Source organism: Protopterus annectens, chromosome 3.part1 (genome assembly GCF_019279795.1).
Source record: "Protopterus annectens isolate FY-2018-M chromosome 3.part1, PAN1.0, whole genome shotgun sequence".
NCBI lineage: Eukaryota > Metazoa > Chordata > Ceratodontiformes > Protopteridae > Protopterus > Protopterus annectens.
Window position 1 is genome coordinate 976,075,692 of NC_056732.1, and position 25,239 is coordinate 976,100,930.

General features: G+C 39.5%; 1 protein-coding gene across 1 annotated transcript in view; it reads left to right on the top strand.

Moving 5' to 3' along the window:
* LOC122798319 (MFS-type transporter SLC18B1-like) overlaps positions 1 to 25,239 on the top strand; it is a 600,458-nt gene that overhangs the window by 437,155 nt on the left and 138,064 nt on the right. The window contains exon 7 of the mRNA XM_044067153.1: positions 22,995 to 23,044. Within this exon, the coding sequence (XP_043923088.1) occupies positions 22,995 to 23,044 (50 nt within the window). The remainder of the gene's footprint in view (positions 1 to 22,994; positions 23,045 to 25,239) is intronic.

Genomic DNA, 25,239 nt, shown 5'->3' on the forward strand with positions numbered 1-25,239 from the left:
TAAAAGACATGCCTCAAAATAAGATATCCAACTACACAATAGACCCATTGAACAAAACTTTAAATAAAATCCTAAACACTACAAATATATGCATAAAATATATATAGAAGTTAGAATATTTAAATAATTGACTACAAAAATACAATAATAAATGTTATCTACATAAAGACTTCAGTTTCAAAACACTCATGATAGAAATAGTGTCATTCAGTCCAGGTGAAACTGAAGCGTTCAACTTAAGTTGCCATAAAAGTTCTTTCTCCTCAAGTTGCAAGGAAGTCGGACCTCCCCTAATGTTTTCAACAACCCTATCAATGATTAAAAAACAAAATTCATGTGTGGGAAAGGCCAAAATATGCCTAGCCAGGGCATTTGTAATATTTGCTTTAAAAATGGCGTAAAAATGTTCATAAATTCGATTTTTAAAAACCCTATCAGTTTTGCCAACATAGAAAGACGGGCAATTCTGACATAATGCCAAGTAGACCACCCCTCTTGTGTTGCAGTTGTATTTATCCCTTAAGTAATATTTTTTCTTATTGATCATAAACATGTTGGTAACACACATAAACTTACACCAACGGCATGATCCACATTTAAACATCCCACAATGTGGGCGGTGACATTTATAATTTACTGTTTCAAGGATAGTTTTTAAATTCCTACCTTTTTTAAAAATTACAAGAGGCCTTTCACCCACATAATTTCTTGTTGTACTATCCTCGACTAAAAAGTACCAGTTCTTAAAAATGATATCCCTCAAAAAGGGAGCATCCTTAGAAAAAGTGGTGATAAAACCCAAATTTCCAAAGTTATTGTTATTTTCATGCTCAAATTGCTGTGTTAAAGGAATCAGTGTGTTAGGTGGATCCATCATATCATTAACACACTCAAGATTCTCATTTCCAGATGAAATAACATAACTTAGAATTGGTTTAAAGTAACCATATGTCCTTTTAGATGTAACCTCAAAAATGAGTTCATCCAATAAGTTAATAGGATAACCTCTTTTCATAAACATGTCCCTTAATAAACTACACTCAACCAAAAAATCTTCATCTAAAGTTACCATCCTAGCTGCCCTAACTAGTTGTCCCTTAACAACTCCCTTCTTCTGATGGAAGGGGTGGCAGCTAGAAAAATGGAGGAATGCATTTGAGTAAGTGGGTTTTCGAAAAATCCTAGATGTAAATGTGTGTAAAACAAAATTTTTGACTAATTTTACATCTAAAAATGAAGTCTCTTTTTCTTGAAAGTCCCAAGTGAAATCCAAGAAATCAGTAAAATCAGTAACTTTTTCAATAAATGATGCTGCGGAATGTTTATCACCCTTCCAAAGAATAAAAATATCATCCAAATAACGGGTATATAAAGCAGCCTTACTCTGGAAAACAGGGTCTTTAAATAAAAAATGTGTTTCCCAAAATGCCATTACTGTATTGGCAAAGGTTGCACCACAGGGAGATCCCATGGCTACACCTGTTTGCTGCAAATAGAATTTAGATTCAAAAAGGAAATAATTGTTAGCTAAAACAAGTTCCAATAAGTATATGACCAAATCAATAACATGCCCATCCATTTTCTGGTCCAACATAAAATCCCTAACCCATTCACATCCAAGGTCTTGTGGTATACAAGTGTACAAGTCACAAACATCGATGGTAAAAAAATTTAAATCTTCATCAAAAGGAAAACTATTTAAAGAATCCAAAAAAGCCCAGGAATCCTTGCAAATTTGTTTTTGATTTTTTAGTAAATCTTTTAGTTTACAGTCAATGAATCTGGCACACCCATAAGTGATAGATTGCCTACCATCGATGATCGGACGAAAAGGGGGTTTATTTAAATTCTTATGGACTTTTGGCAACCCAAATAATGTAGGAATAACTGGGTGTGTAATGTTAAGAAAATTAAATAAGTCAATGTCAATGCGGCCTTCAATGAATAAGTCATTAATGAAACCTTTAAGTTTACGATAGGCTCCATTAATTTCATTAAGAGAAACACATACATAAGCTGCACTGTCCAAAACAAGCAACATATTAGTTGTATAATCAGCCTTATCCATAAAGGCCAAACCACCCCCTTTATCTGGTTTACATATTCATATGTTAGCAAACTTTAGGCTATTCAAAGCATCTTTTTCCTCGAAAGTAAGATTGTCATCCAAAGAATTAACTGGATAATGTACATTTAATAAACTTCTAAAGTCATTCTCACAAATTTTTTCAAAAAGTGAAATAGAAGGATGTAAGGGTGGGTTAAAATTGCTAGCCACTTTGAAATCTTTAATAAGACTAGGAGTATTAGCAAACATCACATTCAAATTTAATTTTCTAGTAAAAGTCTTTAGGTCAATCAAGGACCTAGCAATATTGCTCCTAAATGCAGGAACAAATGAAAGACCTTTTGCCAAAATGTCCACAAGCAATGGGTCAGGTTCAAAAGAGGAATAATTAAAAATTTTAAAGTCCTTGGTAGCATTAGTTATAACAGTCACAGAATCTACTACATTAAGAGTCCCAACTGAAATTTCACCACGAGGACCCAAAGAGATTATCTCTTCCTCCTGTTCTGAAACTTCCTTTTCTTCTGATTCTGAAAACGAGGGGCACGTTGCTGCCCTGCGTTGTTTGAATTCCTCTGGTTCTGAAAACCCTGCTGTTGGTGAAAGTTAGAACTAGAATCACTATTGGCATTCCTATTAGCTAGCCTTTCACTCCTTCTAACTGGAGAGCCGACATTTCTATTCATACTGTCAACATTATTGTGGTCAATACAATTATTATCAAGTTCAAAATGAGAATCATCGCCACAAACATCAGCAATTACACATGAACTATTCCTTACATCATTCACAGGGTTAGAAGGGGGCAAGGGGTAAGCCAAACCCTTGTTATATGCTAGCGAATCCCTGTTCAATTTTTTAATTTTATTCTCTCTAATTTTGTTCAATGCATTATCTAAACTAGAAAAAATGCGTAAAAAGTCACATTTGTATCTTTGAAAATCCTTGTCCAACCTGATAGCATTATCCAAGTCTGTTAGTTCATTCTGTAAACAGTCTATTTGCTTCTGATAATTTTTTAACAAACATTCAATGAATTCAAGTCCTTGTTGGTCAAATAAGTTCAACAATTCTTTGTGGAACATAGAGTTTAAAATAATACCAGTGGGAAAACGCCACTGTCGAAGTCCCTTTGGGACCTGCTTCCTTTTGATGCATTCAGTAAGATACTGAATTTCAATCTGAAGCTTTTTAAACTTAAACAATTTAATGTCAGATATTTTTAAGTTGTTAATTATGGTGTTCTCGTTCTCACAAGAATGCCCTGCTTGTGTTTCTACAGTAACTTTGTTTAAAAAGCTTGCCAGCTCTTTAAGCCAGTCATTCAAGCAGGGCAAAGCTGAAACAGTACTTACAGAGTTATCACATTCGTTGTTCACGAAATTAGCATTCACGACATTTCCACTGGATGTCCGGTTACCAGAACAAGGCAATGGAGTAGAGTTAGAGGTGTTTGTAGTTGTAAAACCCCGATCCTGCGATCCTAGGGCAACCCTTGAAGTTGTAGCCACAGGCTGTGATGGTAAATCTTTTTGAGAGCTGTTGCTAGCACTTCCGGGTACACGAGGCAAACTCCTGCAACTTGGCTTGCCAAGGAGTCAACGCGTTGTGTCAACAGTTCAATCAACGCTGTAAGTTTCCCATAGCTGCTAGATACACCAGGTTCAACATTAGATGAATGGTTGTTAGAAGGTGAATCTGTAGATTCAAATAACGGCTGTGACCCAGTAGCAATACAATTCTCCATAATGCCACAGACAAATGAGTGCAAAACAAAAACTGAATGAAATATGTAAGGAGAAAATACCACTCTGGACACAGAAATAAATATAAAGTTAGCTCTTTCGTTTATAAAATATATAAACTTCTTCAGACAAAAGTATACAGGAAATAAACCATTTAAATAAGCATTCAAGAAGTGACATAATTTCCCATTCAAAGAAAAAAGTCACAATAAAAGTCCCATTAAACATCAAAATAAAAGACATGCCTCAAAATAATGCAATGGGAAATGATGTCACTTCTTGAATGCTTATTTAAATGGTTTATTTCCTGTATACTTTTGTCTGAAGAAGTTTATATATTTTATAAACGAAAGCTCTAACTTTATATTTATTTCTTTGTCCAGAGTGGTATTTTCTCCTTACATATTTCATTCATATTTTCAACGTGTTAGGAAGGTAGTCTGAGCAGAAGGATACATTAAATAAATTTCCGATATCTATTTTATCCTATTCAAAGTTGCAAGGAAGCCAGAATCTATCTCTTTAAGCAATGAGTGTAAGACAGCCAAGACAAGTAGACATACATATATTTATACATGCAACCCTCACACACACAAATACACTAATGATCACATTTTCCAGGATCACCAATTCACCTATCAATGTCTCCTTGAGATGTTGAAGGAAGCTAGACAACCCCAAAGAAAGTCATGCAGATGTAGGAGGATATGCAGATTCTAAACAGTGGCCCCACCATCCCACCCCCATCAGGAATCAAACTGCAGAATCAAGCACTGTAAGATGGAAAGCCAACTGCTACACCACTGTGTTCTCCATTTTTATTTATTTGTTTATTTTTCAGATACATCTTCATTTAGTTAAGTTATGAGATGGTTATCCCAAATGAAACAGACCTGTGGCCATCTGTTTGTGGAAATGGGAAAAAAAAACTTAGAAATGATTTGAAAATATTCTGATAACATTATATTACCTAATCTGTATTACATTGAATACAAGTTCAATGTATCCCTCATTTTAGATGTTATGTTTTGTTTGGTAGTATGTACAAATGTATTTTTACACTTCTTATCAGTTCAAGGTATAAATTGTAAATCAGTTCATGTTTCACACAAACTGAACTGTCTTTGGCTTGATAAATGGAAAATAAAAATACTTCACCAAACACTGAACCATGTCTCAAGGACACACTGAAACCAATGCTTATAAAAATTAATTTGTATTTAGCCCTTTCATCACAACAGGAATTCTTCAGTATACACCAGTATAATCACTGTTCAGCATTTAAATAGTTAAAAAAGTCACAAATCCCATGATGGCTTGAGATTAGTAGTAATATCTGTCTTGTTCCTCCTTGATTTCACGGAGTCATCTGACATGGTAAATCATGTGATTTTGAATTAGCATCTTAAAACTGTGTATTCTCTGCAGTAGTGCTCAATTGCTTTGCCTCTTACCTGTCAATGTGTTCCCAGAAGGTTATATGAAAATTAAATTATTGTGATAGCTACTCTCTAGAATGCATGTTGTCACACTTCTCAGCCTTGGCACCACTGTTACCACAATGTATTTGCTGACGTATGGGGGAAGATTCTTACATGCAGATGTAATTTTTTTCAGCCTTATACTTGTGATATTAATCTTTATCCCTACTTCACTCAGGATTCTCTGCCAGAATATACACCAATGGAGAAGTGTTTGAATTTGATTCTAATTTGGATATCTGAGAACTGTTTGCATCTCAACAAATGCTGAAGTAAAATTGGTGCATAGCATCATATGCCTGCCTCATCTTCCTCTCCTTTCTTCCTTATTATTACTTATGGGGGGGGAATGACTAGAATGTGTGCCTCAGGTCTGTGATCTGGTCATTGTTATTAACAATAGACCAACACTGATGAGCCATGTGTTAGTATAGCAATAACCCACGCCTGGGTGTGGGTAATGCTGGATTTACCCACGGTTGGCGTGGTTTGGTCCCGAGGGCGAAGCCCGAGGGACCAAACAAAGACAACCGTGGGTAAATCCAGCATTACCCACACCCAGAAGTGGTTATTGTTATATATAATGCCATTATTTAAGAAAAGAAATAATTACTTTTCTTAAATAATGGCATTGTATAATGCCTCTTTGCTGCCCTTCCGCACCTGTCTGGTGTTCCGCGGCAGTTCTGATGTACTGCGCATGCCTACGCAGTACATCAGAGTTGGGCAAAGCAACGGAGAACGCAAGTTCTCCGTTGCTTTACTATCTCGCTATGTTAAATGGGTTTAACATAGAGACAGCTTTAAAATAAGCAACGGAGATCTCCGTTGCTTATTTTAAAGCTGTCTCGCTATGTTAAACTCATTTAACATAGTGAGACAAGTTTAAAGCAAACGGAGATCGCAAGATCTCCGTTTTTACACTGTGTCGCTATGTTAAAGGAGTTTAACATAGCGAGACAGCTTTAAAAAAAGAAACCGAGATCTCCGTTGCCTTTTTTAAATCTGTGTCGCTATGTTACACTATTTTAACATAGCGAGACAGTTTGATACTAACGGAAAAGTCCGGGCGACCGGACCTTTTTCCGTTAGTATATTGAGGGATTTACAACGGGCACGCTGGTTGGGCTGGCCAATCAGCGTGCACGTTTTTAGGGTAGGCATTGTATAATCGTCAATAAGACGTTATATTACCATCAAAAAATATTGCCTTTATCTGGAACTTTATTCTTTCTATTGAGCTACAGCTGCATTGTCTTGCATAGATTACCACTATTGTGCTTAGCTAGGGTTCTTAGATGGTAATCTGGCAAATCTGAAGACAGTACAGAATTCTTTGTTAAGGTGGTTAATGGGTCATTGTCATACCTAAAATATGACTTCTCTACTGCAGCATTTACACTGGATTCTAGTCACTGGTAGATCACTTTTTAAGATTTTGTTACTGATTTAAAGAGCCCTACATGATCTGTGTTCTGATTATTTGGTAGATATTCTGTCATCCTACATTCTAGATAAGCCCTTAAGGTCATTGGAGTAGGGACTGCAAGATGTCCCACAGGCTTACATGTGTATGGTATATTTTAACTACCCTCTCTGATTAGGGCCTGTTACTCAAATGTCACCTTCAGAATGCCTACCAAATACTGTATTTTAAAAGAATATTTGAATCCATATAGTTGTGCTTCTTTACAGTTTGGCAGCTTTTATAATTTCACTTTTTATGTCCCAGCAATGCTTTGCATGTATGTTTTTACATTAGCATTTTTTCCCTTTTTAGAGATATTGAATTCTGGTCCTGTCTTAAAATTCAAAATGCATAGCAAACAGTTAAATGTTGAAATAGATAGATAGCTAAATAAATAAATAAAGTAATAACACGATAAATAGAAGCTGAATGTGGATGTACATTAGTATACATGCCATCCTACAGAAACATATCCTGCAAAATGTAACTGTGTATGTCTTAAGTGACTGTTAACCAAATATATTAGAAAACATGAAAATAAACACTGTTGGTGCAATGCTAGCATTACTAAGCTCTATAATATTTTTATTATCTATAAAAAATAAAAAATGCATAATAAATCAAAATCTATCCACATTAAGATTTCTATAAGAAAGATTAGAAAAATCTGACAGTTGCTGTAAAGAAGATCAAAGATTAACATGAACTAACATTAGCATCTGAAGCCAATGATAATCATAAATAGCTCTGGCCTTGTCTTCTGATAAGACTTGAGGCTTGCAACAACTGGAAGCAGTGTTTGACTCTCTGTTGGTTATTTGAAACCAAGATCAAACAAAAGTAATTTAATCTCTTTTTGTGTGTCTGAGCTGATGTGGCCTGCCTAATTGATAGAGCTGCTTTCTAAATTACTGATTCCTGTTTGTGCGTTTTGTTTTCTGTTTTGATTTATTTGTTTGGTCTAAAGATTTTATTTGAGAGGTAAGCAATTAGCTAAGCTTTACATTTCACTTGTTTTTCCATTGGTTATTTTGTTCCTTGAGTGATACTTAACTACACAGAGTATAGCTTTGGACTTGTCTTCTGATAAGACTCAAACTGCAAGTGATGTTTAATGCTCTGCTAGTGAAGTTTCATACTCACACTCCCATTCATTCCTCTGCCTTTTAAACTTGGTGTATTTTGTTCTGACCCCTGTTCTGTAAATTGAACTTTGAAAGCATAGCCCATTATCATCTCATCTATTCATTCTTCTTGACACTGAAGAAGCAACACTAGGAATGCCCTCCTGTTTGACTGCAAAGTTTGAGTTTAAGACTGAAATTAGACTAATATTGTATTCTAGCTAGCATCCATACAAAATCTGTAATCTCCTTTAGCGCTCCCTTGCAGTGGTTACACACAAGAGGAGCACAGAACCAAGTACTTTTGGCCCTGTTCACAGCCCAAAACACCCCCAGATACCACTCCAACTGAAGCCCATTACACAACTTCCTGAAACAATGGATATGCATTTTCCTTCTGTATCTGTAACCAACTTGCTACAACTGGGCATCCTGAGACAACGTAGAAATTGTCTCATATTTACTGACAATCTTCTGATTCTCAAACAAGTTGATACAATATGTGAGAGATGTACTTATACACTGTCTTTGGAAGCAATACTCTCAGATAAAACCACTACACTTTCCAAACAGATTATCAGAAACACCAAACACTGCACAATATCTGCCACACACACACACTACAGAACAAACATATAGACTCACACATGCTGAAGCCCTTTAAAAGTAAGCTACCTAAACCTCAAAGGTCTTCTAGACACAGAAATCACAATAAGTATCCTGAAGGAAGGGGTTACGATCAGTTGCCTATCAGGCTCCAGGATCCGCCGTATCACACAAGCACTCAAGTCTTTAAACCATAAGTACTAGTATGACCGAGTCATAGTCCACATGGGCTTAAATGACCTGAGAAGTACCTCTCTGGACTACATGAAAACACAAGGACACTGGAACTCAGAAGTTATGTAATACCTTTTACTGGACCAACATAAATTTTGCAATTTAACAAGCTTTTGAGATGGCATGTACCTTCATCAGGAATTATTAAGTTAGTGATATTAGATGCAGTGCTTAAACATTCACTTGTGCCTATAAAGGGAAGTACATCATTTATTTCTAATTGGCTAAAAAAAATGAAAATTTGAAAAATGCTGGAGTGGAAAAGATGCAACTCAGCCTACACCTCAAAGACATACAGTGTGTGTGTGTGTGTGTGTGTGTGTGTGTGTGTGTGTGTGTGTGTGTGTGTGTGTGTGTGTGTGTGTGTGTGTGTGTGTCTGCGTGTGTCTGCGTGTGTGTGTGTGTGTGTGTGTGTGTGTGTGTGTGTGTGTGTGTGTGTGTGTGTGTGTTTACATGCTTGTGTGTATGTGCGTGTGTGTGTGTGTGTGTGTGTGTGTGTGTGTGTGTGTGTGTGTGTGTGTGTGTGTGTGTGTGTGTGTGTGTGTGAGAGAGAGAGAGAGAGAGATACTGAAACTGTAGAAGAACATAATTTGTCTGTGCAGTTACTGAGATGTGGTTTAAAGCTGCAGAGAGCACATCGGCAGTGCAGAAATATAATGCCTTCCACTCTTTTAAATCAGCTACTGCAGAGAAAGGGACAAAAAGTGAAGGTGTCTCAATTTATATAAAAAACATACTTCATGTCTGGTCATGAAATATTATGCACTTGAGCTTCTCCATGTACAATTCACCACAAGCAAACTTCCATAACATATCTTTGCATGCTACAGGACTTCCTCTATGACCTAGGAAAGCCCACAGCACTTACGTAAATGAACTAGAGTCAGTTGCCCTTCAACCCTACAACATATTCATCGGAGACTTCAACTACCCCACTATAAACTGGGAGTCATACTGGGATGATCCCTTTGTTATTGACAGTTAATAAGCAAAGGGTAACATTTAATCTTTTGGTAGTGTCAGTGGTGCAATACGAAGCACACTCGCCTTTGGTGCAGGAGGCTGTGGGTTCTGTTCCCACACCAGGTAGGTCAACTGCTGACACTGCAGTGCTTCAGTTGGTGGTAGCTCAGGTAGATATAAAAGAGCCCTCAGCACCTAATGGGAAGAGTAGGGAAGTACCCTGATGCCCTGGCAAAAATTTCCCTAGTAGTATAAATACCATCTTGGGTCTCCCCTGAAAAAAGGCTACTAGCCTTGTGGGAGTAACTCAGCCAACAAAGGATATATAAATAAGTATCCTATATATGTGGTTGCATAGCTAAGCTTATAAGGGCCCTAGTGGTTGTTAGCCTAGTGTACACCTATGTACAACCCCAAACTTAAAGGTCCAATGCTCTGAATCAGCTAGTTCAAATGCCGACTACAGATAAAAACATCCTTGACCTTATCCTCACCAACATGATGGGGGGGGGGGGATGATGCACAACCCCCCCCCCCCCATGTGTAACAGCCTTACTAGTCAGGTTGGACAAAAAAAATAAAGTCTGTGACACCGACTAACCTTGGAATTATGTCAAAACAAACTTTCTACTTTTAAGTGATATCTTTGCAAAATTTAAGGCCCCCTCCAACCCAGGGAATACCACTGTCTATGCAAGGTCATTCACAAAATCCTTTTAAAATCATGTAATTAGCTACTCAGAAGCAGCGGTACCTATCTGAAGTAAGCACAGAACAATCTCAAAAATGCAAGCCACACTGGTGGAATCTCAGTATTATTAGGTTATACAACAGAAGTAAGAAAATCATGTCCAAAAATTGGAACTGCAATGTCCAGCAAGGTAAGAATTTCTACATCAAAATGAATAAGCAACTCAGGGGACTAATTAAGTCTACTAATGCTAAGTCTGAAATCAAAGCAGCCTTTCAGGCTAAGGAAAATCATAAGGCATTTGTCAGCTATGTTTGCAACCTCAAAGGCAATACTCAACAATGTGGTGAACTAATTGTAAATGGAGACACTTATAATGAGCCAGAGGATATAGAAAATCTACTGGCCAAAAAATATATTTCAGATTTTACCCCACTTTCACAGACACCATACAAGAAATGCCCCCCAACTGCTACTCCCTCAACTATTAATAGAGAAAAGGTCATCAATGCACTCTCCAAGGCCAAAAACACTGCATCACGAAGACCTAATAATATCCCAGGATGCCTCCTTAATAGCTTGAACCATGACCTGTCAGACCCACTAAAATCACTATTTATCTCTGAACAAGGGTGGGCCATCCATGGATGTGGGAAACTATCAACCCATAAGCCTGATTAGTTTCATATGCAAAGCCATGAAAAGAATAATCATGCATTTGATAAATGACATAATAGAAACCTAAAGACAGTGGATTCAACTCAGTTTTATTTCTTCAAGGGCAGTCCATGTCTACTCAGCCAGGTGGATTTCTTTGAGAAGGTCAACAAAGCAACAGATGAGGGCAAAATGGTGCACACTGCCTAACTTGTCTTGTCAATGGCATTTAAAACAATACCTCATTCAGGTATTGTATGCAAGCTCACTAAATTAGGTAGAATCTCCTGTATCACCTGTTGGCTAGCCAGCTGGTTCACAGGTTGGACCCAAGAAGTCAGGATAGGGGAAATCTACCTCCGCAAAAAATCTGGTCACTAGTAGATTACATCAGGGCCACTCCTTTTTGGTGACTACTTCTGTGAAGTCAAGACTAGTGTCAAAGGCATCTGGCTAACCAAGTTTGCAGATTATTGCAAATTGGGTGCAGTCATTGAATCCCCCAAGACATAAATACTGTTAAAAAAGGCCTAACATTAACTTATAGTTAGCGACAAAGTCACGGTATAAAACTCAATGCCCAGAAGTTAATAATAGTTTATTTTGGAACAACGGCCATCACCACATATTACCCCATTAATAGTACACCACTGTGAGTAGACTCAGTTGTTAGGAATTTGAAAACACATGTAGACATTGATTTGGCCATTGACCATCGTGTCTACCGATGTAAGAATGTCATTTATGTTGCTCAACGTATAATAAAAGGTATGGCATCTAGGTGCAGAGTTGTCATTGTTTCATTGTACTCAGCCCTCATTAGAGCAATCATATAATCCAATGCTGTCTTCAATATTTTCCTAACCAGGCATATGCAAAAACTGAAGCATCCTCACAAAAAGAATACATGGTGTAGGTGACATGTCCTATTCAGACCACCTCAAAGCCTTATCCCTATTTTCAGCCTTCTACAGATTGCACATCCATAAAACAAATATCATCAGAAATTCATGATCCAGGGTCCAAAATATCATCTGCAACATAAATAAGACATGCTTAATGGACAGGCATTTATCTCAGGGACTGCTCCCTCTGTAGACCAGGCTTCCCATCCACATGAAGCATACTTCTGCCATGCACCTGTTCAACAGCAGTTTGTATCAGTGAATAGGAAATCATAAATTTACCATTAGTCTGCACCTATGTCTCTATTAGGGAGAGAGAGGTACCTTGCAAATGCTCAACCATTCATGCCCTAGTTATATATGCAACTCTAAATACCTATGACACCAAAACCTGGCTAATATTTTTAGGAAGCATGGCAAGGCTTAAAAGGCCCACTAGGGTCAATAGCCTAGCAATCCCTTAAGATCCTATGATCCTATGATAAATCTTATTTTTAACTAGAGTAAATTATTAAGAAATACCCTGAGCAATGCTCTTAACTAAATATTAATGGTATTACCCACTCTGACCCCAAAGACATTTCTGATGTACTTGTAGATTTACTGCCAACTTCATACAGACAAAGTCACCGAAGTTCCACAAATCCTGGGTTCCTTCCCCCAATATTGTTATGAAACATATCCTAACTGCACTTTCTAAAGCTAAAAATACCCCCTCTATGGGACCCAACAGTATACCTTGTTTCTTAACTGAGAGTGACAAACACGTCATCTTAAACCCCATATAAAACGTTTCAGCTTAAGCATAGCCACAGGATATGTTACTGAAATATGGAAAATGGCTGTCCTTACAGGGACCCAACCTCATATTCTGGGAACAATAGGCATAACAGCCGAAGAAGCCTAATCTGTGAAGCCATAAAGGCATATCTGAGTTCATAAGCTGCAGCATAAAACTTCTTACTTCTGAAGACCTGCAACAATTAAAATAATCAACCCCCCTTTTTTCCACATTTTTCCATATGGTGTCAAGATGCCGTGTCATCTGTCGCCATCTCTCTCTATTCAGTGCCACTCTCCTACCTTCTCTGACAGTTATACCTGAGTGTCACAGGCCTTCTCTCACACTGTGACAGGTATTCTCTCACACCAACATGGTTTTGTCATAGGGAGAAAATCACTGAAGCTATAGATAGCAGCCACACATTTCATACGGTATACCTGATCTGGCCAATGCTTTTAACACTATTCCTCATGCTTGAACTGTAAATAATTGTAAATGCCCAAATCTAGACCCTTATGTTGTAAGATGGATAGCAAATTGGCTAACAGACAAAATCCACGTTGTTAAAGTAACAGGTGCCACCTTGGAAAGCAAAATGGTTACTAGTGGTATTCATCAGGGCTCAGTACTGGAATCGCTTCTGTCTGGCATCCACTTTTCAGATCTCCAAATTCCTAACCCAGACATATGGCTCACTAAATATGCTGACTACTTCAATCTGGGTGTTGTCAGTTGCATAATATCTGACACCATGTTACTACAACAAGGGCTAAACCATGCAAATCAATGGTCTGTTAGAAACAGACTTTAAATGCAAAAAAATTGTAACATTATGCACTCCTGGTAAACAAATCCGACAGATGGTTACAATATAAAAGATATGTCACTCCAGAGTGAAACAGTCATCAAGAGATCTCAGCACCTTAATACACAGCTCCATATACTTGGACCACCACGAAAGGAACAGTAGTCTGGAAATCCTTCTATGTATCCTAATTAATAACCAAAAATATCTCATCCAAGTCAAAAGAAATTATCATTACTCTGCCTTATTTAGACCATTTATAGAACATAACAACCTCTTTAATATGGAACTATCCAAACACATCATACAGCTAGAAAGACACAAGAAGTTCCTAACCTAAAAGATCACTGAACTAAAGACTTTGAGCTACCAAGACAGGTTTGAAGCTCTGTGCCTGCACTCTGTCTCTTATAGACTCTTGTGGGGTGATGCATGTCTAATAATCTGTGCCAGTAATGCCTCCAACCCTCTTTGATCTCCTACACCTCCATAAGCACTCAAACTAAAGAGTGAATCCCTATCAACAAATAAATAACACACGTTGGATGGACAGATTTATTGCTTAGTGCTTCCTTTAAGGCAGACCACAATTACTGGATAGGTGCAATAAATACATTGGGGACCTGACTTGTTTTACCATCCTGGAGGCAAGAGGTGCCCTATGTGGGTGAGTATTGTCAAGGTGATTATGGTCCATGGACTGATGCTTTATTGTAAGCACTTATGAATCTGTGAATCTGAAAGGTGACTTTGAAGTGAATAACACATTGTCTCTTCTATATACATATGCTGAATCACCACTGCAAATTCACATTAAACATGTTTACTAGGTTTTTATAACCTCTTAAACACATATTGCCTTGTAGGTTAACTCATTGCTTTTTACAAGAGAATATATATTAGGAAAGCAGAGTTTCTGTAATTCTTTTAAAAGTATACTCATTTTTACAAGATACTTCCCTATACTCTTGAAATAAGTATATTTCCTGGTGTTCTCAGTCTTATTTCTAAAGTCCTGGCACAGCTGGATACCTAAAACTAAGGCATTAAGCTGGCATCTACAAGTTTACATGATTTACCAAGCATGTATAGTGATCATTATGGGATATATCTCCCTGAGCTGATTCTGAAATAGGTCCAATGGGATCAGTGATCTATCCCAGTTAACAAATTAAAAATAAAAACTAATAAAAGTACAGAGGTGGAGTTACTGAAGAGTGTTTGCAAAAAGTTATGAAAAATGTGAGATATTTTCTATGTTTACATTTATAATGCAGAAATGAAGTGTGATACTGTCATGTTGGGGGTGGCATATGCAAGCAGTGGGTGTTAGTAAATAAATGATATTAAAACAGGGTTGGTAATGTAAAGACATCACAAGATATCCCAAGATGCCTTCTAAATAGCATGAAACATGACCTATCAGACCCTCTGGAATTGCTGTTTCACTGCAGTCTCCAAAAAGGCCTTGTGCCTCATGAATGGAGAACAGCAGCAGTCATCCCTCTGCACAAAAGTGGGCCCTCTACAGACCCTGGAAACTACAGACCCATAAGTCTCACTAGTCTCATATGCAAAGCCATGGAAGTAATTAGTATGGAAATGATTGAATTAGTATGGAAATGATTAATAATGAGAAAAGAAAAATCCAGACACTGGACCCAATCCAGTTTTGTTTAATCAAGGGCAGGTCATGCCTACTCAGCCTGGTGGAGTTCTTTGAGGTTACCAAAGTAATGGATGAGGTTAAAATGATTCACAGTGCCTGCCTTGATCTGGCCAAGGCATTTTACACAGTACCCCACTCAGGCATTGTTGACAAGCTCAAGAGATTAGGTATAAACCCGTATGTCACCAAATGGATAGCTAGCTGGCTCACAGACAGGACCCAAGAAGTTAGAACATGGGAGTCCCCTTCTATAAAGAGGCAAGTCACAAGTGGATTCCCTCATGGATCAGCCCTGGGACCACTCCTTTTTGGCATGTACTTCTGTGACGTCAAGTCCAGTGTCAATGTCCTCTGGCTGTCTAAATTTGCAAATGATTGCAAATTAGGAGCAGTCACAGAATTCCCCCACTAACATAAATGTTCTCAAGGAAGGACTAACACAGACAAATAACTGCTGCCAGAGCTATGGACTACAACTGAATGCCAAGAAATGCATAGTAGCATCCTTTGGGAAGACATCCACCCCTGGTAATTATTATATTGCTAATACATCTCTGAGAGTTGGCCCAGTAGTCGGGGACTTGGGGAGACACATATACAGTAATCTAGCCTTTGACATCATGTGTCTACAGTAGTAAAGAAATCATTCTATGTTGTGCAGTTTATAAACAAAAGTATGACATCTGGATCCTAGAAGGTAATTGCTCCACTGTATTCAGCATTCATCAAACCTATCAGTGAGTACAATGCCCACTTTGGTATGTACCTAACCAGCCATGTTCCACAACTGGAACATCCACTGAGGTTCCTCACTAAAAGAATATAGGGAGTAACATGTCCTATGCAGAGCTCCTCAAGGCCCTATCCCTGTATTATGTGTCCTACAGGCTGTTTAGGGGAGATCTATGCCTGGCATTGAAGGCATTGTAAGATCCCACCTTGATGGACTTTCTGCATATCCACAAAACAAATAGCACCAGAATTACCTGTTCTAAAGACTTAAACCTTGTCTGGGATATAAACAGGACCTGCTGGAAAGACAGGTATGTATCCCAGAGACTACCTCTTCTCTGGAACAGGTTCCCTATCCATGTGAAGCAGAGTTCTTCCCTAACCCAATTTAAGTGTAACTTGGACAATTGGATGGAGAACAGGAAATTCATTCCTAGTTTGGCACCTATGTTTCTAATGGACAAAGGTAGCATGTGAATGGTTTCTCTCCCAGGCCCCTACTTGTAAATGCTTCATCTCCCAAGGCCCTGCTTATACTTATCAAGGGCACCAGAACTTGACAGAGATTTGAGATGTATGGCCTGGCATAAAAAGCCCCAGTGTTCATTAGCCTAGTACATATCTATGAACCTATTCTTCTAACTTACCTTTCATTTTCACTGAAAATTACATTTGCAGAATCCGTTTGTGGTCTTGTTTAAACTTAAGCAATCACATAATTCTAAAAGCTTAATGTTTTGCTGTCTTTTCCACATTCATGTGTGTATTTTGTCTCCATCCACTTTGTTTAAGATCTTTCTGAATATTCAGTTGTTCTGTTTATTATTATTTTTAAATATCCATTGGTCTGATTAGTGTGTTGTCTTTATATTCTCCTTTACCACTTTCGTCTATCAGTGTACTTACTCTTTTTTGCTAGCACTTTCCATGTTACTTCCTAATTTTTTCATTGTGCAGTTCTACTTGACATATGGTGGTGGTCCAGTATTTCTTTACACTTGTCCAAATTACATTTGAATTGAGTTATGAAGGAGCTCTACTTCACATAGATGGGGAGCCTGTTCCAGAGAAGGATTAGTCTCTGGGATACATACTTGCCTCTCTAGCAGGTCCTATTTATTTCAAAGGCAAGGTTTAAGTCTTCAGAATGGATAATTCTGGTGCTGATTGTTTTGTGGATATGTAAGAGATCCATCAAAAGTGGAGTCTGATAAAGCCTTGTATGCATGGCATAGATCTGCCCTCAACAGCCTGTATGAGACAGAATACAGGGATAGGGCTTTGAAATGGTCTACATAGGGCATGTTATTTATATCCAGAATTCATTTAGTTAAGAATCTCTGTGGATGTTCCAGATGTTGGATGTGCTAGATTATGTGCATAGAGAAGGTGACATTACCGAATACAGTGGAACAATGACCTCCTTGGACATACATCTTTGTTTATAAATTGCACAACATAGAATTATTTCTTCACTACTGTGGACACAAGATGGACAAAGACTAGATTACTGTCTACTTGTATCCACTGGTTCCTGTCTACCGGATCGACTCTAAGGGGTGTGTTGTTAGTATGATGGTTACCTCTGGTGGCTGACTTCCTAAAGGATATTATTATGCATTTCCTGGCATTTAGTTTTAGCCCATGGCTCAAACACCAATTGTTTTGTCTGCATCAGTCCTTCTTGGATAGCATTAGTGTCAGTGTGGGATTTTATGACTGTTCCTAGTTTGCAGTCATCTGCAAACTTGGTTAGCCAGAGGCCCTTGACATTGGCCTTGACTTCAGAGAAGTAGATGCTAAAAAGTAGTGGTCCCAAGACCGATCACTGAGGGACATCACTAATGACTGGTCTCTAACTTCCTGGGTCATAAATGTAAGTCAGCTGGCTATCTACTAGGTGACATAAGGGTTTATACCTAACCTCCCTGAGTTTGTCAACAATGCATGAGTAGGGTATTGTCAAATGCCCTGCCCAGGGCAAGGTAGGCAGTATGAACCATTCTGTCCTCATCCATTGCTTGGGTGACCTTCTCAAAGAAGTCCAACAAGCTTAGTAGGCATGACCTGCTCTTGATGAAACCAAACTGGGTTGGGCCCAGTGTTTTGAGGTTTCCTATGTCATTATTGAACATTTCTACGGTAATTCTTTCCATGGCTTTGCTTATGAGAGACTAGTGAGACTTATGGGTCTGTAGTTTCCAGGATCTATAGTTGGCCTGCCTTTGCGCAGAGGGATGATGTTTACTATTCTCCATTCATGAGGCATGAAGCCTTTTTGAAGGCTACACTAAATAGCAATTCCAGAGGGCCTGATGGGTCATGTTTCATACTATTTAGCAGGTAGCCTGGAATATTATCGTACCCCATCAATGTAGTATTCTTTGCCTTAAAGAGAGCATTGAGGACCTATTCCCTAGTGAATTTGTCTTCCAGTTGGTTTGCTATATCTTCTGGCTCAGTATAGGTGGCTTCATTATCAATGAGCTCTGCGTGCAATTGTGTATTGCCTTTGAGGTTGTGGATGCAGCTTTAGAATGCCTTGTGGGTGCCCTTGGTGTGGGAGGCCAAATCTACTTTAGATTTAGCTTTGGTAGACTTTAGTTGTCTTCCAAGTTGGTTGTATTGTTTGATGACTATGCTTTTATCCTGCTGGGTACTACACCTATGAACTTTTGACATGATTTCCTTTCTTCTGTTATACAGCACAGTGATGATGGGATTCCACCAAGGTAGTTTGTTTTTTGAGTTAGTTCTGTACTTATCCTGCGTACAGCCACCTCTGTGCAGCTATTAATATGCTTGTATAGGGCGTCCGTGAATAGTTCCGCAGCCGCTTAGGCAGCCATGGTCTTGGGTTTTGGGGGGGGTCTTGAAATTTTTACTTCAAAGGAGATTGTTTTGTGGTCTATGGATGACTACCCTAGATATAAGCACTTTGCCTTCATAACTCAGGGGTGAAATGTGTTAGGTTGAATACCCTAGACAGCAGTGATATCTACTTGTAATCATAGGATCAAGGATATGAGGTCTATCCTAAATGTAAGATGGAGGAGGGAGGTGGTATTACCTACTAGGGTAGGAGCCCATTTTCAGGGGAGGCCGGTGAGAAACCTCCAAATTCTTACTAAACATTTTAAGAAGAATAATTTTACAGTCTTTGAAAAAAAATATCTGGAGTTTAAATAATCATAACAAATTAGTGATACTATAAAAACATTGGTTAAGAATTGATACAAGTTATATGACAATCATTTAATATTTATAGAAATGTTAGACAGTTTGTAGAGAAATTAAATATAAATTAGTCTGATACAAGCAGAAAATATAATATGAAGAGAGGGAAAAACAGGCTTATGTTATATTTAGAGAAAAAGTCAGGGAAGGGAATTTGATAGAAGTAAGGAAGCAAGTGAAGAAGGGAGAGTAAGGACGTATAAGGAATGAAACAGTACTTGTTCACATTTAGGAATATAGTTTATCCTAGTTTTGAACAAGCAGATTTTGGCTAGGAAGTCTTTCAGAGTGGTTTTGAAAGATGGGAGGGTGGGTATTGGCCTGATGGATACAGGTGAGAAGTTCCCGGCCTTAGCTACCTAGTCATGAGTATTGAGCTATATTATTACAATGAGGGAGTAGGAAGAGGACTGCCATAGGCAGGAACACTTGTTTAGATTTCTTTAAAGAGAGAGATTAAAGGAAGTGTAACACAATTCAGAAAAGAACATGAGCTGAGTGTAGGGCGTGGGTGCATTTCAATTTCACCAAAGGTCTGAGTTGGATATATGCATTGCTCATGGAATGCTATACTAAACAAGACTCACCGTGCTTTCTAATCCCTGGAGTCATCCAGAACATACAGTAAAGGTTTCTGCTACAGCAGATAGAAAAAGCCATTACTTCTTCATAAACTATGTGGCTTGCACTACTCACTCTAACAGATGGATGTCCTCAGTTACATTAGACAAACTTTGCTGGGGCAATCTTTTTTTTCCGTGAATTTCAGCATGTTTTTTTTATCAGATTTGCTAAAATCCCTAATTGATTTACTATCACATCTCAGTCAAGGAAGAAATGAACAGTAAGCCATTTTTGTAGTTATGTAATGTATTTAATTTAGTATTATTATAACATTTAATCAGCTAAATAAATTAACACTTTTTTACTTATTTTAATTTGTTGATTGGGATAGTCATTATCAAAATAGACCATCTTTAGTTTCAGCTCAGATAAAGCAGGCAGAGCTACAAACAAAATAATGTCATTACAGTAAGTAGAACACAGAAATAGTTGGAATATATACAAATTTGGTACAGTATAGCAGGCAGTACATTGCAGCAAATGAATCATTAAAGATGGGATACAGTGTACTAAGAATACATTTCTGGCATACATTTACATTGTGTACACCATGTGCGGAATTTTTTTTAAGGGGAACAGAATTGTGGCAGATACTAAAAACAACCACAAAGCCTTCCATAGTTATATCAAGAATCCCAATGGCAATATCCAGGTTTGCTCTGAGTTACTGCACAATGGTACCTCCTATAATGAGCCAACAGATATTGGCAACATACTGGCCGACAGATTCAGTGCCAGCTTTACCCCTCTCTCCCTCCCAAAGGACCAATCATAATACCGGAGGAATGCCAGGCACCCAGCATTACTACAGCACAGGTTAAAGCTGCATTGTCCAAGGCCACGAATACAGCTTTCATGGAACAAGACAATATACCTGGATGTGTTCTACATGAACTACAAAGTGAACTGTCACCACATCTGTGTGCCCTGTTCAATCACAGCCTTACTTCAGGCTTTGTCCCTACCAAATGGCGCACTACTACAATCATCCCTCTCCATAAAGGAGTGACTACAGACCCTGGGAATTATTGCCCCATTAGCCTGATGAGTCTGATATGTAAGGCTATGCAGCGCATCATCATGGACCTAATTAACAAGGATATAGGGAATCTCCAAACTCTAGATCCCACGCAATTTGGTTTTGTGAAAGGTAGATCATGCCTGCTCAACCTGGTTGACTTCTTTGAGTCAGTCACCAGACCTGTAGATGATGGCAAGGCAGTTCATACAGCCTACCTCAATCTGGCCAAGGCCTTTGATACCATTCCCCACTCAAGAATTATTGATAATCTCACCAAACTAGGCATCAACCCCTATATCACTAGGTGGGTTGCAAATTGGCTAGCAGATAGAACCCACAGTGTGAAAGTAGTGGACTCCAAGTCAGACTGTTGAACAGTCACAAGTGGAGTCCCACAGGGATCAGTCCTGGGTCCTCTCCTGTTTGGCATCTACTTCTCAGAAGTCCAGGCCAACACGGAGGGACTCTGGCTGACCATGTTTGCAGATGACTGCAAGCTGGGAGCCATTATTAACTCCCCAAGTGATGTATACATCCTACAGAAAGGCCTCACTGAGACCAATGACTGGTGTTGAAATCATGGCATTAAGCTTAATGCCAAAAAATGCTTTGTCATCCCCTTTGGGAAAAACTCAGTTCCCACTAATTACCACATCAATGGGAGCCCACTGAACACTGAAGGCATTTTAAGAGATCTGGGGACACAGGTTAACAGCAACCTCTCCTTTGACCACCACATTGCCACTGTGGTCAGAAAGTCCTTCTATGTGGCAAATCTCATTACCAACGGTTTTGCATCCAGAAAGAAAGAGGTCATTGTTTCTCTCTACTCTTCTCTCATTAGGCCAGTCATTGAGAATAATGCCCCATTTGGCATGTACCTCACTAGACACATGCAACAGCTTAAAAGTCCACAAAAGTACCTCACAAAGAGGATCCTAGGCCTTAAACACATGTCCTACATGGGCAGACTAAAAAACCTCCAGCTATTCTCTGTCTCATATTGTCTACTAAGAGGGGATCTTTGCTTGACTTACAAAGCATGTCTGACCCAGCTCTGTTAGAAATGTTACATCTAAAGAAATCCCAATCCCTCTGCACCACATGCTCCAGAGACCTCAACCTCATTACCACAATCAACAGAACATGTTGGAGAAACAGGTTCATAACCCAGGGACTGCCCATGCTCTGGAACAGACTTCCCATACATGTCAAGCAATGCACTTCACTGGCCCTCTTCAAGAGAAATCTTGATGAGTGGATGGGAAATAGAAAGTTCACCCTGGGGATCACTCCAATGCTCTACTTGATGGAGGCACTGGGAACTAATGTCGGGCGGCACGATGCCAGGGCACTTCTATGGGCTAGGCTTGTAAAGGCTCCAGGGCCATTAGCCTAGTACACACCTATGAACCTATAAATATAGAATGATGGGAAGTGGAAAATGTTACAGCTGAAGTTTAGTGAGATTCTACAGTAAGTCACAGATTATTAAGGAGAAGATGCTATTACTAGTTATGGATGATAGTGTTAGGATATATGTCTTTTCAGAAGACAGCTGCTTTTGAGTTGATGTAGGCAGCCAGTTCCAGAATTTTGGATATGAGGTAATTTCCCCAAGATGAAATAGAAATGATTCCCAGAGTCTAGGTCATAGTAAAGAAAAGCTGTGCCTGATATACTGATGTTTGATTATGGGGTTTCTAGCAAAGGTCCAATGTAGCCCTGACCTGTAAGATTGTAGGAGAGTATTCTTAGTGTACTTTTTGAAAGGTCATTATCTAACTCTCATGCTTTATAGCATTGTTAGTGTTCATTTCGTATGTCTCTAAACAAAGAAAATGAAGAAGAATTACAGACATGGATTTCATGCCAGTGATCCTGTCATGCTACTTTTCATACTTAAAACCTATAGCAAGATTATTTCTCAGTGTTACCTGGGACTGTTGTTTAAATTCTTAGTCATCCTGTTATGCTGGTGAACCATACTATAATCATTCTAAGAAAATAAAGTACTGGTGTTATAAGATTAGCAACATGTAAGGCATAATTAAAACATCTGCATTACTTTTGCCAAACCTTAGGAAGAGGGCAGGGATATTGTTAACTCATACAGTAATGTATCTTTACAAATGTACTATGGTATTTGTATGACTGTAATGCTTCTTTTCTCTCCTTAGGCAATAATTATGATACTTTTCCATTTGTGCAGCCATAAATCGAGAAACAGGTAAGGAAGTTTTTCCTGCCATTGTTTGACAGGGAAAATATAATCTACTCCTTCTGACAATGGTAGGTCATTGAAATCACACTGTGTATACTATACCAACTCTGCTTCCTAATTACAGCAACTCAGTCATACTTGCATATGATTTCAAAGATGTATTGTAAATTTCACAATCTTGAGTTCCAGGAGTTAGAATGGGTAATAATTTATCTGAAGTAGTTTACTTCATTTGGTCTTCAACCTGTGCGAATACAGATTCGTATCGGATCCAAGCTGGCAAAGATTACTAGCATCAGTTCCGAGCTCCAGACTCCTCCCCTTACCCATAATACACCTCCACTGTCTTCCATCCCCAGATCTCGTCTGCCGCGATTTGTAAAACATCATATCTGTAGAGCTACAGCTAGCAGGGTGATTCTGACTGTAAGCTTTTCTGAAATTTCTGTTACTTTTAGCCATTTCAGGATAGTATAGATATCCTTTTTCCCCTCCCATCACTTTGGTGTCAAGTGTAGGTTTGTAGTTGTAGTTAGTTTAGAGTAGTTTGTCTGTGGTGCCACTCCCCCCCCTTAGTCTGTCTAGTGTGGTGAGTGGGTGTGTGTTCATAGTCTAAAAAAAAAAGTTTTTGTTTGTCTTTCTTTTTTAAGGATTCTTGCTTTATAGTATGGCTGAAAAGCTTGTCTTTAAGCGCTGCACAGAGTGTGGCCATAAGCTTTCCCCAGTGGATGTCCACATTCTGTGTGTGTTGTGCTTAGGTGTGGCCCACCTTAATGTGGAGTGCTCCATTTGTGCGGAGTTCAATCCCTGAGCTTTGAAGGATAGAAAGGCCAAGTTGGCCCTCAAAGATTTTCTGCCTGTCACTAAACCTCCTTCCTCATCTTTGGCTTCAGTCATAGCAGCTGCTGTGACTGCCTCTCCCACTTTTCTTCCTCTGGCCTCCCCTCCCTCCCAGGCTGGGACTAAAACTCCTGCATCTAAGCCTGTGGTAGTAGAGCAGAGGAGAGGTAGAGAGCAGGAGAGAGAGTCAAAGACCAAGGAAAAGAGGAAGAGGTCCCGGACCTCTCATCCATGAGCAAGTCTGCACAGATCTGTGACTCCCCCTGGCTCCGGTCTCCAGGGTTCTCCCCATAGCAGGAGGAGGCACATTCAGTCTCCCAAGCCTCGGTTCTCCGACTGGCCAGGTGGAAGTCTGTGGCCTCGTCACGGTCGACCCGTTCTCTATCGGACATGGATCTGGATAAGATGATGAGGCTCTTTATCTGTACACAGATCCATATGGGGGGGTCTTATCAGCCCCCCCTTCAGGAGGGGGGAACTCACTTCCCTTTTTTCAGCCCACTTCTCCTTCCCCGATCTGACCTTCAGGTTTGGAGTTCTCGGATCCGAGGTTGGCCTTGGTCAGGGGGTCGGCACCGACGGTCCTTGCATCCTCGATGCCAACATTTGCCTGGAGCATCTCAGATCCAACCAGTTCAGATCCGAGCCACTCTGGGAGCCAGAGCCTGGGTGTTGGATCCAAGGGAGTGGAACCTTTTCCATCGGCTCTAACATTGTTGGGCAAGGTTCCCTCCCTCAGTGCTCCATCCACTTTGGGTTTGGCTCTGATTCTCACGTCGAATCCGGGGAGACTGGCCTCCTTATTAGCTTCCCAGGAGGTCCACTCTCCTTCAGCGTTTGATGTGGTAGAATGGGTCCTCTCCATCAGATCGAGGCCCCTGACTGCCCACTTAGACTCCACCCAGACACCCTCGGCTTTGTCTACGTTCCCCATTGTCTTACCAGAGGGACAGCCTGCGCCCAAAGAGCCCCAGATGGTTCCGCCAGAGGAACAGATGGATTGCGAGTGCTCCCCGGAGAGCCCCACGGGAGATGTGCCTTGCAAGCATATGTGTAAGAGGATGCACTTGGACTCCCCTGAGTCCCTAACCAAGGACACTGATTTAGATGACGGGGAGGGCTCCCCAAGATCACCTCACGACGATGTCTCCTTTGGAGACATCATGGAGATCCTGCGCCAGCGGGAAGGTTTTTTTTGCCCCCTAGCCCTCCTCTGATGAGTTTGTGTTTGTGTAGGCTTTCGGCATGGACCCGTCTACATCTTGGGTGTGCCCTCCCATGGATCCTTTAGTGGATTTGATCACCTTGCGGGCTTGGAAGGAACCAGATACTGTGAAGCCAATCCCCAAGCACCCTGATAA